At 32.8% G+C, this 13,986-nt stretch overlaps 3 protein-coding genes and 1 long non-coding RNA gene across 4 annotated transcripts; 1 reads left to right on the top strand and 3 right to left on the bottom strand.

The window, feature by feature from the left end:
* Positions 1–903: 903 nt before the first annotated feature.
* On the bottom strand, positions 904–2,018 carry LOC107423901 (germin-like protein). The gene has a single exon (XM_016033553.4). It carries the CDS (start codon positions 1,934–1,936, stop codon positions 1,289–1,291), a length of 648 nt encoding a protein of 215 aa, XP_015889039.3. The 5' UTR covers positions 1,937–2,018; the 3' UTR covers positions 904–1,288.
* A 945-nt stretch (positions 2,019–2,963) lies between these two features.
* On the bottom strand, positions 2,964–3,938 carry LOC107423902 (germin-like protein). The gene has a single exon (XM_016033554.4). It carries the CDS (start codon positions 3,893–3,895, stop codon positions 3,236–3,238), a length of 660 nt encoding a protein of 219 aa, XP_015889040.1. The 5' UTR covers positions 3,896–3,938; the 3' UTR covers positions 2,964–3,235.
* A 2,634-nt stretch (positions 3,939–6,572) lies between these two features.
* Positions 6,573–7,742, top strand: LOC132804538 (uncharacterized). The gene is made up of 2 exons (XR_009639731.1): positions 6,573–6,834; positions 7,405–7,742. It is a non-coding gene; the product is annotated as an uncharacterized LOC132804538 (long non-coding RNA).
* Positions 7,743–12,131: 4,389 nt separating this feature from the next.
* On the bottom strand, positions 12,132–13,068 carry LOC107423890 (germin-like protein). The gene has a single exon (XM_016033541.4). It carries the CDS (start codon positions 13,007–13,009, stop codon positions 12,335–12,337), a length of 675 nt encoding a protein of 224 aa, XP_015889027.3. The 5' UTR covers positions 13,010–13,068; the 3' UTR covers positions 12,132–12,334.
* Between the last annotated feature and the right edge of the window lie 918 nt (positions 13,069–13,986).

Raw genomic sequence — 13,986 nt, 5'->3', positions numbered from 1 at the left:
TAAAGAGGAATGTGACGTCGAAAAAAGAAAAAAACGAACAATAGTATCCAATGCAAAATTATTTTCAATTTTGGGCCGGGATTAGCATATTAATAGTATTTAGGGCTTCTTTTACGTATTTTCCCATAAAAGTATTAGATATTATATGCTTGAAATCTTAGACTTCTATCAACATAATTAGAGAAAGATATGGAATGGACAAAATTTTATTTTAGTTTTTAAGGCAATTATACTTACAAAATCCAATATGAATATTGCAGAAATTATTAGATAATATATGCTTGAAATCGTAGACTTCATAACGTAATTAGAGAAAGATATACATGGAAAGGACAAAATTTTATTTAAGGAGTTTCTAAGGCAATTACTTACCAAATCCAATATGACTATTTAATTACAAATCTCGTTGAGACAGCCAAAAAGCAAAATGGCATGTCTGGTTCTAAAATCCCAATTTTCAATTTATAATAATAATAATTAAATACAAATTGAACATTTTAACAGATTAATTAGTATTGATTTTTATTTCTTTTTGTGCTGTAGTTTATTAACGAGTACAACAGTACCTTTAGGTGCTTCATCCTTTTTCCCACTAAAAATACCCACTAGTTTTTAGCCGCCAGCCACGTTAAAAAGCATAATGCGGTATTGTCGGTACAGCCACTTGGCATATATGTGAGTGGACGAAGGACAACGTTGATCACTAGCTAGACGAATCCCCCATATGCTCAAGGGTTTTAAGTTTTCTCAACCACGAAAAAGACAAAGAAACAAGGCGGTCCATTTTCTAATAGCTTTGTGGAGGAGCTTAACTAGGCGGAGCCACCAAAAGGACCAATTAGCCTTTTAATCATGGCAGGGTCAAGAAAACTAGTGGCAGAAATTAACTCAGTAGGATGGAAATTATTTCCAAACAAAGTGGCTGAGATTTATTGATACTAGAGCACATAACTTGCCGAACTAAGAGACAAATTAGAGCCAAAAAAATGGAAAAACATTTATCAAAGTAATTAAGGAGATTATGAGCCGACAAAAACCACACTGCTATTTATTAAAATAATATGCGTAACATATTGCAGTTGCCAAGGCCCTTTTACATTTGTACCAGAGGATCCATAAGCTTATACATGTTTCCGAGAGCACTGACTAGAAAAATCCAATAAGCTTGATCAACATTCTTTTTATATATAATAATTAATGAAAAGGAACAAAAATAAAAGAAAGAAAACAACACTAATCTCTAAATCTTATTGTAAAATCTGTATGTGGAGGAGAGAGCATAATATAATTAGCCAGAGCCACCGAAAACAGCCTTGAGTTTTTTAATGACGGCAGGGTCAAGAAAAGTAGTCTTAGAAACTAAATCAGTAGGGAAATTGTTTCCGAACAAAGCGAGATCCGTAACCTGGACACCTGGATTTTCATCACTGAAGCTAGCAAACACAAGGGCTTGAGAGGGACCAGTATTCACGCCGAAATGAATAAGGCCTTGAGGGACAGCAAAAATATCACCTTCCTCGAGAGTTTTAATATACACATTGTTGGCTGTGGATACAAACCCTGCAGTGATTGATCCTTTTACAACAAGTATGATTTCTGTGACACCAGGGTGGCTGTGCACTGGGATTATACCTCCAGGGGCCAAATCTCCACGAGAAAGTGTTACTCCAAGCCCATTCACCCCCGGAAATTGATACGAGAATGCGTTCGGAAATGAAGCCTTGATGAGATTGGAAGTATTGCCTGGGGTGGCTAGGCCTGAGTACACGAAATCATCTACTGTAACCTTTTCTGGGCTTTTACATGAATAACCTCCTGCGTGCTGTGGAGCTGTGTAATCTGCCACGCAGAAGTCTTTCAGTACCTTAGCATCACAAAAGGAGATGAGCAAACAAATGGTGAACAACGTTACAGAGGAAATAGTCATGATCTTCATCGATCACCTTTTGTTTGGTTTTACAATGGTTTTTTTTTTCTTTTTTCACTTTTTCTTCGTTTTGTATGTGTAAGAAAAAAGAATGTGAAGTGATTATATAGGAAGGTGATGGACAAGGATCCTCAACCTCTACTTTCCTAGAAATGGATAAAAAATCAAAATTTGGTTAAATTAGATGCGTGACAAATCAGGATTATAAATTTGAAGAAATGTTAAATTAGTCATTAATTAGCTAGTATTAAGGTCCTTTAATGTTTTAGAGAAAAAAACGTAAAATATTAAAATTTAATTACCTTAAATAGAATAGAATGGCTAATTGATTATATTTAAGGAAAAAGTATCCATAATTTTTATATTTTCCATAGTTTTTCTTTTTGTGAAAGATTACAATATTTCTATTTGAAGGAGAGAGAGGATTTCACGTAATCCTGATTAAACCCAAAACTTAAAGGTGTTTTATCACTAGAGCGCACGATTACAATATTTTATATTTTTATTAGTTATTTCTAAATAACATTAAAAGAAAAAAAGAAAAAGTATGTGAATGAGGAATTCCAGATCCTGGATTCAAGAGCTGATGCTCTAATTTCCCTCCTCAAATTTAAATGCTAAATTCCCTTAAGGGAAAAAAGATTAAATGCTAATAAAATAGTTTCTACTTAATTTAAAAAATGTTGATTTGGCACACATCGAACCATTGGCTTGCATTTGCTGGGTAGGCGTATAAATACAAGTTTTGGGCCTTTTGGCTTCTTTTTCATATATTTTTTTCCCTTAATTGCATACTAGTTTTAGCCTAGTCATAATTTGTACGCCAGAGGGAGCGATTATACTTCCAACCTCAAAGAACAAAATTAGAAATTCAAAGAATTGGACAGGACAGAGATTCGCCATTTCCAGTTAAGTGCCAAACGACAACAACTACCACTGCGACTTGATTTTCAATTATTCTTTTTTGAGTGCTAACCAACTTGTACACCAAGTTTGGCTTCTTTTCATTCTTTGTCGCCCTGAAACTTTTAGCCGCCACATTTTTCAAACATAAGAAAAATAACCAAGGTAGAGAGAACTAAAATTGGATTTGCCCAATAAGGAAACAATTAGAGCTGGTGAAACACAATTAACGTCAAGAGCTTGCTTTTATATTGCATACATAATATATTGCAGTAGCCACTCTGACATTTATATCAGCGGACCGGTTTATACATGTTTCGTAGAGCAAGATAAGAAAAATCCAATTTTATGCTAATATGCTTGACATTATAATAATTATTGCAATCTCTATGTGAAGGAGCTTAATCAGCCAGAGCCACCAAAAACACCCTTGAGCTTTTTAATGACTTCAGGGTCAAGAAAAGTAGTATCAGAAATTAAATCGGTAGCCAAATTGTTTCCGAACAAAGCGAGATCCAGAACCTGGATGGCTGGATTTTCATCACTAAATGCAGCATAGACAAGGGCATCAGAGGAACCGGTATTGACACCGAAATGAAGAAGGCCTTGAGGGATAGCGATAACATCACCCTCCTTCAGAGTTTTGACATAAACCTTGTTGGCTGAGGTGACTGAGGTGATGAAGCCTGCAGTGAGTGTTCCTTTTGCAACAAGTATGAGTTCTGTAACCCCAGGGTGGCTGTGCATTGCGATAACGCCGCCTGGGGCAAAATCACCACGCGACAGCGAAACCCCAAGCCCATTCACCCCAGGAAATTCATTTGAGAATGCACTGGTGAATGCACCTTTGAAAAGATTAGAGGTATTGCCTGCAGTGGCTAGGCCTGAGAATACAAAATCATCAGCTTTTACGTTCTCAGGGTCCTTACATGAATACCCTCCTGCATGTTGAGGAGCTTTGTAGTCTGCCACACAGAAGTCTTTCAGTACCGTAGCATGGCACAAGCAGATTAACAAAGAAAGAGTACCTAACAAGGTTATTATAGAGGAAATCATGGTCTTCATCACCTTTGTTTTGTTCTACAATGTTCTACATGGTGAGGTTGCTGTTTTTTTCGTATGTGTAGGATTAAAGAAAACGCAACATTTATATAGGAAGGAGATGGATAAGTATCCTACACCTCCATTTTTCCTTTTCTTTTGTGAAAGTGATCTCCATTTTTCTAGAAACGAAAAAAAAAAAAAAAAAACAACAACAACAACTTAATTAGGTTAGAAGTGTGACAAATCATCAGTATAAAATTATAAATTGTTATATTAGTAAGTAATTGGTGTTAACGTCCTTTTATGATTTAGAAATATAAGTAAAATGACAAAATAGTTTAAATACAATTAAAAGTAGTTTCCAATTCAAAAATAATGATTTGGCACCGATCTGACCATTGGTTGGCATTGGGATCCAAGGACATGTGGTCCTTCCGTATGCTTAGGATTTTTTTTCTTTCATATTCATTTTAAAAACTTCTAAATAAAATTATTTTGTAATAAATATAAATAATATATATATATATATATATAAATAGAAAAATACTATATATATAAATAGAAAATTATTATTTATCATCATGAATGAAAGATCACTAATGAATTTATATATCGAATAGTAATTTAAACAGTGATAATTAAAAAATTTATTTTTAAAATTTTAAAATAAAAAATAAAAAATTTAAATATTTCAAATAAAAATTGCCACATAAAACGTTGACTGTCACATTGATGACAAAAAGCTTTCTCTTCCCCCCCCCCCCCCCCCCCCCTTCTCTTAAATAATAGCACTTAACGCTGATTTTAGTATTTTACAATATAAATTATTAGTTTTGGCTTCATTTTCCTAAATATACCTAGTAGTTTTAGCCTTCACATTTTATATAATTTTTTACTTAAAAAAAGCTCATTTGATATAAAATCAATACATAATTAAATATTATAAATTAGTAATTATCATATCAACTAGAATACCACTGATGATTATCATTATTGATGACAAATATACTAAAATTTTATCATTTAAAAGTAACACAATTAAATAATTCTGTATTTTACCTAGCTAGTTAGAAAACATTAATTAGAAAAAAAAATTATATATATATATATATATATATATAAAATGTAGACACAAATAATGATAGTACTGTTTGCATGGGTAACTTCAAAAAAAAAAAAAAAAACAAAAATTTAATTTAATTTTTTTAATATGTAAAACGAAAATGAAGTGTTACTGTGGCTCAAAAACCTATTTGACGTTTTGTCCATTTCAACGTATCAACCAACCATGTCTCTTTAGCACAGCTCACTTTGGTAATTATTATTGATAATAACTTGTTTTAAAATTTTAAAACAACTTAATTAGGTTAGAAGTGTGACAAATCATCAGTCTTAAATTATAAATTGTTATATTAGTAAGTAATTAGTGTTAACGTCCTTTTATGTTTTAGAAATGTAAGTAGAATGACAAAATAGTTTAAATACAATTAAAAGTAGTTTCCAATTCAAAAATAATGATTTGGCACCGATCTGACCATTGGTTGGCATTGGGATCTAATGACATGTGGTCTTTTTGTATGCTTAAGATTTTTTTTCTTTCATATTCATTTAAAAATTTTCTAAACAAAGTTATTTTGTAATAAATATAAATAATATATACATATAAATAGAAAAATATTAGTTATCATCATGAACGAAAAATCACTAATAAATCTATATATCAAATTGTTTAAATATCAAATAGTAATTTTTAAAAAAATTCATTTTTAAAATCTTAAAATAAAAAATAAAAAATTAAATATTTCAAATAAAAATTGCCACATTAAACGTTGACTGTCACATTGATGACAAATAGCTTTCTTTTTTTTTTTTCTTTTTTTTCTAAATAATTGCACTTAACGTCTGATTTTAGTATTTTACAATATAATTTATTAGTTTTGGCTTCATTTTCCAAAATTTACCTAGTAGTTTTAGCCTTCACATTTTATATAATTTTTTATTTAAAAAAAAAAGATCATTTGATATTTTGAATAGTTATTTAAATAGATATTTTTTTAAATTAAAATTTTAAAAAATAAAATCAATACATAATTAAATATTGTTAAATATTGTAAATTAGTAATTATCATATCAACTAGAATAACACTGATGATTATCATTATTGATAACAAATATACCAAAATTTTATTTTTTAAAAGTAACACAATTAAATAATTCTGTATTTTACCTAGCTAGTTAGAAAACATTAATTAGAGAAATATATATATATATATATATATATATATAAAATGTAGACACAAATAATGATAGTACTGTTTGCATGGGTAACTTCAAAAAAACATTTTCATTTAATTTTTTTAATATGTAAAATGAAAATGAAGTGTTACTTTGGCTCATAAAACCTATTTGACGTTTTGTCGATTTCAACGTAACCATGTCTCTTTGGCACAGCTCACTTTGGTAATTATTATTGATAATAACTTGTTTTAAAATTTTAAATTCAAAACCTTCATCATATTTAACTTCCTCTTTCTGCCTTCATTTCGTCTCGCTTCGTTCTCGTAAATATATATGTATCTTCCCAGACACTATTTGAAATCCTGTCTGGTGAATCGGGGTCTTAACCACCTTGTCGATCGCAACATGAGACTTCTTATAGATTTCTCATATATGGGCCTTATCGGGCATTTACTTGTGGGTTTTTTTGATAACTAGCCATTTTACAATTGCATTTTAGAAAAATAGCAAATTTTTTTATTTTTTTAAAAACTAACCAATATTTTACCCGTTTGGACTAAAGTACCCTTATCTACAAAAGCTTTCCTTTCTTCTACACAGCCGTTCGTTCGTGGGGGTGGGGTTTATACAAAACTGTTCGTGGGGTTTCTCTAAACTCTTTGCATCTCATCGCCTCTCACTCTCATTTTTTTGTATTTTCTCAGATCTCAAACTAAAATCAGGTAAAAATTTTATCTTTTTTCTTATTAGATGAAAGTAAGGAAATATGTATTTTTTTTGTTTTTTCTCTTTCTATTTTTTCTTGTAAGTTTTATTAGTTTATGGTTTTTTAAGCTTTTTATTTGATATGGGTATGCAAGAAATTGATTTATGAGATGTTCTATGTGATTTTAAAGATACTTTAGGTGGCATATGGTTTGAAAATGGGAGAAATTTTGTGTAAAACTGAAAAATCACGAAAAACAGTAAAAACGGAGGAAATTTGGCGAAAAAGATGAATTTCCGCCAATTTCCTCCAGTTTGTCAGTTTTCGCAAATTTCCGCCAATTTTCCGCCAGTTTTCCGCCAATTTTCCGCCAATTTTCCGCCAGTTTTCCGCCATTTTTCCGCCAGTTTTCCATCAGTTTTCCGCCAGTTTTCCGCCAATTTTCCGCCAGTAGGAAAAAGCTATATTTGGCCCGAAAAAAAAAACAGAATCAACTTTTTTAATACAGTTAATATGTTTGTTTAATATTATTCAAAATTTTATATATTTATTGATTTAGTTTAACGTTATTCATTTAATTTTGTAGTCAAATGGAAGATGATGACATTGTAATTGCGGTTTTATACAATGGAACATTGGTACAAAATGATAGTGGTGATTGGGAATATCGAAATGGTAAAAATGTAATGGTTTCCGTCGGCAAGAGATGCACAAAATCAGAGTTAGAGGACTGTGGCATATTTACACTCAAGACCATCGAATTCTTACATGCTAGATTACCATTGACATTCACACAAGATAACATGGAGTTCTTTAGGAAGAAGTATGCATATGAGGTTTACAACAAAGAACTTAGCATATGAGCTGCGTGGTGATGCTTTTTTCTTTCCTTTTTTCATGTTTATAGATGCATATTATTTATTATATTTGACTTTTAATTGTAAATATAATGGTGGCTTATAATGTTTATTTAACAAAGATAACAATGTGGTATTGATGTAATGATAAGTAATTGACCTTATAGGAAATGTGCCATGTTTATTTATTAGAATTCCGTTATGCACAAACGCCTTAAGAGCTCAATTGCAAATTTTAAAAAATTTTCCGCTTGTCGGAAATATTTCCTATAGGCCGAAAAATTTTCCTACTGGAGGAAAAATGGAGGAAAAACATTCCTCCAGTCGGAAATCCCATATAAAGAAAAATTGAAGCCTCTTGATAAATTTCCGCCAGGTGGAAAAATTTTCCTCCAAGCGGAAATAGTTTTCCTCCTGTTGGAAAACATTTCCTCCAAGCGGAAATTGTTGAATAATTTTTACTCCTATTAGAAACTAATTTCCTCCACTTGGAAAATCAATTTCTAATAGATTATATAAGTTAATAGTAGGATAAAAAAAATTGGGAGTGGAGACAAATATTATATAAGATGAAGATGGAATTAACAAAAAATGTAGTGACATTTAAAATCAATAACCATTTTAAATAAAAATAAAATTGATATATGTTTGTTTTTATTTTCAAAATCATTTGGACATTTCATAAAATGATATGTAAACTAAAGATTGAAAATCAATTCCAGAAAGCATCTTTTCATTTAGGATTAAATTCAAAAAAAAAAAAGATATGAAATAATTATCAAAACATATTAAACCATAACACTAAATTAAAACTTTCTAATTCGAAGCATAAGACAATAGATTCGTACATCTCTGCCTATAATGTCCAACACCACCGCATCGGCTACATCTACGTCCAATAACATCTTCACCTTCGGATGGTATGCGTTGCATCCTTGGTCTACCGGCTCGCCTACGTGTCCATCTTGGTGGAAGAACAATGCGACTTGCCACGTCATCCGGGACATGCCACTGTTTTTCATCTAACAAAGGATAAATGGACTCAGCATAAGCTGCACGATATGCATCCGCGATGTAGTAATGAGAACACATGCCATAAGGAGCAATTTTTCGATCTCTGCAAGCGGCAATACAATGATCACAAGGATATTGATCAAGATCGAAGACTTTGCATGAGCATGTTTTTGATTGGAGATTAACTGTACCCCTCAAACTCTCACCTTCCACAAGAAATTCATGCATATTAATGGCTTTCACACGTAGTCCGATGGACTCCAAATTTCGTAGTTTAAGTTGCTCTTCCATATGGTCAGTCACAGGCTTTGTCAATTTTGCACCTGCAGTATGTCGCTCATAAAACCACCTTTGCAGTAAATCCCGTATGTGCTCTATTAATGCTACTATTGGCATCTCTCTAGCATCTAGCAGAATGCCATTCAAGCTTTCTGCAATATTGGTGGTCATGATAGTGTACCTTCTACATGGACAAAGAGAACGTGCCCACCTTGTAGGGTCACATGATCGAATGTACTGGGCAGCCCTAATGTTTTTTGCCTCAATTTGCCCCATATAAAACTCAAAATCTTCAACCAAATATGCACTAGCTGCGAGCATGAAACATTGTATTATTGATTCATCTTTCGCATGTCCATTTGCTTTAATATTTCTGCTTATATGGTACGTGCACAACGCATGGTATGCATTGGGAAAAACTTTGCGTAATGCCCTTTCAATAGCGGGGTGTCTATCACTCACAAACACCAAATCTGGAAAATCTCCGATGGCATCCTTCAGGTTTTGGAAAAACCATGTATATGCTTGCTCGTTCTCTCCATCTCCAATGCCGAAAGCCAAAGGATATATTTGCTTATTGCCATCCATGCCCGATGCAATATACATGTACCTTTTGTATTTCCCTTTCAATGTAGTTGCATCAACAGCCAATACGAATCTTATGTGGGATTTAAATCCCCTAATGCTTGCTCCAATCGCCATAAAGAAATATACAAAATTGTTATTATCGTCTGTTTTGATACGTGTAACAGTCCCAGGGTTCTTCGACACTAACTCAAAACAGTAGGCAGGTAACTTAGCAAAATTCTCCTCTGGAGATCCCCTAACACTGTTAAGTGCATACTCTTTACCTCTCCATGCTTTGTTGTAGCTTATATTCACCCCATATTTCTGCAAAAAATCATGTTGAATTTCTTTGGGTTTGTAAACACGTGCAATACCTTCATATTTAGATTTGATACATTGCCCGATAACCCGGCTACTGGGTTGCTTGTGTTCTCGATGCACGATATCTAACGAGCAACTGTGTACATTATCAAAAATTCTCACAACAAATATTTCTCCATTTTTAAATGTGGTTGCACGTAGTCGCCATTTACAAGTATTTTCCAAGCATACAACCTCATACCGTTGTGTAGTTGATCGTGTCACCTTGAACTCTTTATTTTCTCGCATGCAATAGATACTCAGTTTATTCTGTAGGTCACGTTTGTTGCGAAATAATTGTCCAACTACTATGCTCTCACAGCCAGTGAACTTTGACGAAAATATGGCCATAGAACCACTTCTGTTGCTCGATGATATGTGGTCACTTGTAGCACGATGAACCCTAACATCATCAACTCCTTCATTGTTCATTTCAGGATGCATATCATTATCATTATCCGGCAACTCATGATCAAAATCTACATCATTATGACCAACATCATCCCCTGCTGCATTGTAATTCTCATCATGATCAATATGATGCAACTGCTCATACTCCTCGTCGTTAGGAAACCGTTCAGCATAGTCACCTCCAACATCAACTCCTTCGTGAATGTTAAATGATGTCCAGGCCCCCCCACGAACATCAACTTGATCTCTAAACTGAGTTTCTTGAACCATAATTTCCTGAGATGTAGCCTGAATTGGTTCAGTACCGGAAGCTTGTGGTAGACGACCGCCAATTGGAGGACAAGAAAAAGAATGAAGATTACTCCCACTATCCGAAGCAAATGCTGTTTGATGAACATTTCTACATACATGTTCAACTTTTGAAATCACCTCAACATACAATGGAGGCCGCATCATTGTCATCCCTCCATTCCTCACTTCTTGAAGAAAGCATTTCACATCCCTATCACATCGTATTTCTGTAGGATCCAACTTTTCTGCACATCGTCCATATATCCATTTTAGCTTTAGCAAATATTCATTTGGATCTATCTTAATAGAATTGAAAATCTCATCCTCTAACTCTGATTTTGTGCATCTCTTGCCGACGGAAACCATTACATTTTTACCATTTCGATATTCCCAATCACCACTATCATTTTGTACTAATGTTCCATTGTATAAAACTGCAATTACAATGTCATCATCTTCCATTTGACTATAAAATTAAATGAATAACGTTAAACTAAATCAATAAATATATAAAATTTTGAATAATATTAAACAAACATATTAACTGTATTAAAAAAGTTGATTCTGTTTTTTTTTTCGGGCCAAATATAGCTTTTTCCTACTGGCGGAAAACTGGCGGAAAATTGGCGGAAATTTGGCGGAAATTTGCGAAAACTGACAAACTGGAGGAAATTGGCGGAAATTCATTTTTTTCGCCAAATTTCCTCCGTTTTTACTGTTTTTCGCGATTTTTCAGTTTTACACAAAATTTCTCCCATTTTCAAACCATATGCCACCTAAAGTATCTTTAAAATCACATAGAACATCTCATAAATCAATTTCTTGCATACCCATATCAAATAAAAAGCTTAAAAAACCCTAAACTAATAAAACTTACAAGAAAAAATAGAAAGAGAAAAAACAAAAAAAATACATATTTCCTTATTTTCATCTAATAAGAAAAAAGATAAAATTTTTATCTAATTTTAGTTTGAGATCTGAGAAAATACAAAAAATTGAGAGTGAGAGGCGATGAGATGCAAAGAGTTTAGAGAAACCCCACGAACAGTTTTGTATAAACCCCACCCCCACGAACGGCTGTGTAAAAGAAAGGAAAGTTTTTGTGTAATTTTCAATTTTATCAAGGGTATTTTTGTCCCAAGGTGGCTAGTTTTAAAAAAAAAAAAAAATTTTGCTATTTTTCTAAAATGGAGTTGTAAGGTGGTTATTTATGAGAAAAACCCTTTACTTGTCTGTACCACATCACCGAGCCAGTGTTATGAAGGGCAATTGAATCTCCAACGGGCCATTTCATGGGCCTTAAAGTCCATTCGGTTCTTTTGTTGAGAACAATATATCCCTTATCCCGACACTTTTTCATTCTTTGAACGCAAATATTTATCCTGATACATATCACTAAGACTTAATTCAATATGAATACATGAGAAACAAATTCTAGATTTACCCAATAATGGCAACAATTTGAGACAAGAAAATCCATTCTAAACATAAATATTAAATACAAAAAAAAAAAAAGGAAAAAAGAAGAAAAAAAGAAAAGAAAGCATAATGGAGCAGTTGCTACAACCCCTTGGCATATATATATCAGTGGATGAACGACAAGTTTTCCTTACTATATAGTTACACATCATTCAAAGATCACTAGGTAGACCACGACAACGAAAGAAAATCAACGACCTTCACATCTGGAGACGAAGCAGTCCTTATTGTAATAATCTGAATGTGGAGGAACTTTGATCATCCAGAGCCACCAAAAACAACCTTAAGCTTTTTAATCACATCAGGATCAAGTGAAGTAGTGGCCGCAATAAATTGAGTAGGCCAATTGTTCCCGAACAAAGCCCTGTCCAGAACCTGAACACCTGGGTTTTCACTACTAAAGCTAGCAAACAAAAGGGCTTGAGATTTACCTGAATTCACACTGAAATGCAAAAGCCCTTGAGGGATAATAATGATATCGCCCTTTTTTTGCGTTTTTATATACACATCGTTGGCCGTGGAGATGAACCCAGAAGTAATTGTTCCTTCCACAACAAGTACAATTTCGGAAGCCCTAGGATGGCTGTGCAATGAGATAACGCCGCCAGGTCCCAAATCTGTACGGACCATGGAAACCCCAAGCCCATTCAAGGCCGGAAAGTCCGATACAAACGCAGTGGACACACCAAACTTGAGAGGATTGGAGGTATTTCCTTCAACGCCTAGTCCTGAGTATACGAAATCATCTGCTGTAACCTTGTTGGGATTCTTACAAGGATAGCCTGCTAGGCTTTGAGGAGCCATATAGTCTGCCACGCAGAAGTCTTGCGCGATCGCATCACACAACGGGGTGAGCAAAGAAAGGAAGATCCAGAAGCTCACAGGTGGGGAAATCATGATGTACTCCGTCACTTTGTTTGGTTCTAGCTTCATTATTGATGGTGGGTGTTCACTTTATGTTTTTATTTATTTGCAATTTGCTCAAGTCGGTGTGTAATTATTGTGTAAAATTATATTATAGTAATCATCATTTATAGGAAGTAAAAAAGATGCGGTCTGATCATTAAGGGCACTTGCTTTTCTTTTCTTTTTTTTCCCGTACTTCAAATGGTATATATATATATATATATATTTTTTTTTTTTAATGGTACCATTCTAATACATGGAAGTTATGACACTTAAGTATAGCAAGCTTTTAAAACTTGGCATCAAATCATTTGAAAGGTACACCCATTACATAGGATTTTCTTAACATGCTTTTTGTTAAAGTGTCGGGAACATGCTTGATTGTACATGAGAGTGATACAAGGAAATGTACTCAAGTGACATTTGGCTTGTTTTCACCAAGAAAAAATAAAAAGACACATCTAGTCGGTAAATAATTTTATTATTATTTATGAAATCCATGGCGAATTTTTTTAATTAATTAATTTTTTCTCACCTAATTAATAGCAAGAAATTAGGCTATTAATTTTGCAAAGTCTAGAATGAATATATGTATATATATATGGATAATCAATTCTGATATATATGTATATTTATTATATCCTTCATCCTTTTTTGTTTTTTTGTTTTTTGGGTGAAAATTTTATGGACTCAACATTTGAAGAAACGTGATAATCAACATAGATGTAGCTTGTACTCTTTCAGAAATTATTTTACAAGTTATCCAGAAAAGTAGTTTTGGAACCTTAATTTAATTGAAGTTTTTTTTATTTTATTTTATAGCACAGGCGCCAAAAAAAAAAACATATATATATATATATGTGTGTGTGTATGCGTTTGAGCTGTTATCCATATTAATTTAACAAGTAGTTAATTTATTTTAAATAAGTTTAGTTGACCGGAATACAAAAGAAGAGAAAAAGGAAAATAAAAGTTTATTTGACATGTAAATTAAAAATTTTAAA

This window comes from Ziziphus jujuba, chromosome 7 (assembly GCF_031755915.1).
Source record: "Ziziphus jujuba cultivar Dongzao chromosome 7, ASM3175591v1".
Lineage (NCBI taxonomy): Eukaryota > Viridiplantae > Streptophyta > Magnoliopsida > Rosales > Rhamnaceae > Ziziphus > Ziziphus jujuba.
The sequence above is the reverse complement of the archived record's forward strand: the minus strand, read 5'-3'. Positions and strand labels throughout refer to the sequence as shown.

Coding starts and splice junctions, on each gene's coding strand:
- LOC107423901 (XM_016033553.4), bottom strand. CDS start 1,936: ATGAAGATCATGACTATTTCCTCTGTAACGTTGTTCACCATTTGTTTG.
- LOC107423902 (XM_016033554.4), bottom strand. CDS start 3,895: ATGAAGACCATGATTTCCTCTATAATAACCTTGTTAGGTACTCTTTCT.
- LOC107423890 (XM_016033541.4), bottom strand. CDS start 13,009: ATGAAGCTAGAACCAAACAAAGTGACGGAGTACATCATGATTTCCCCA.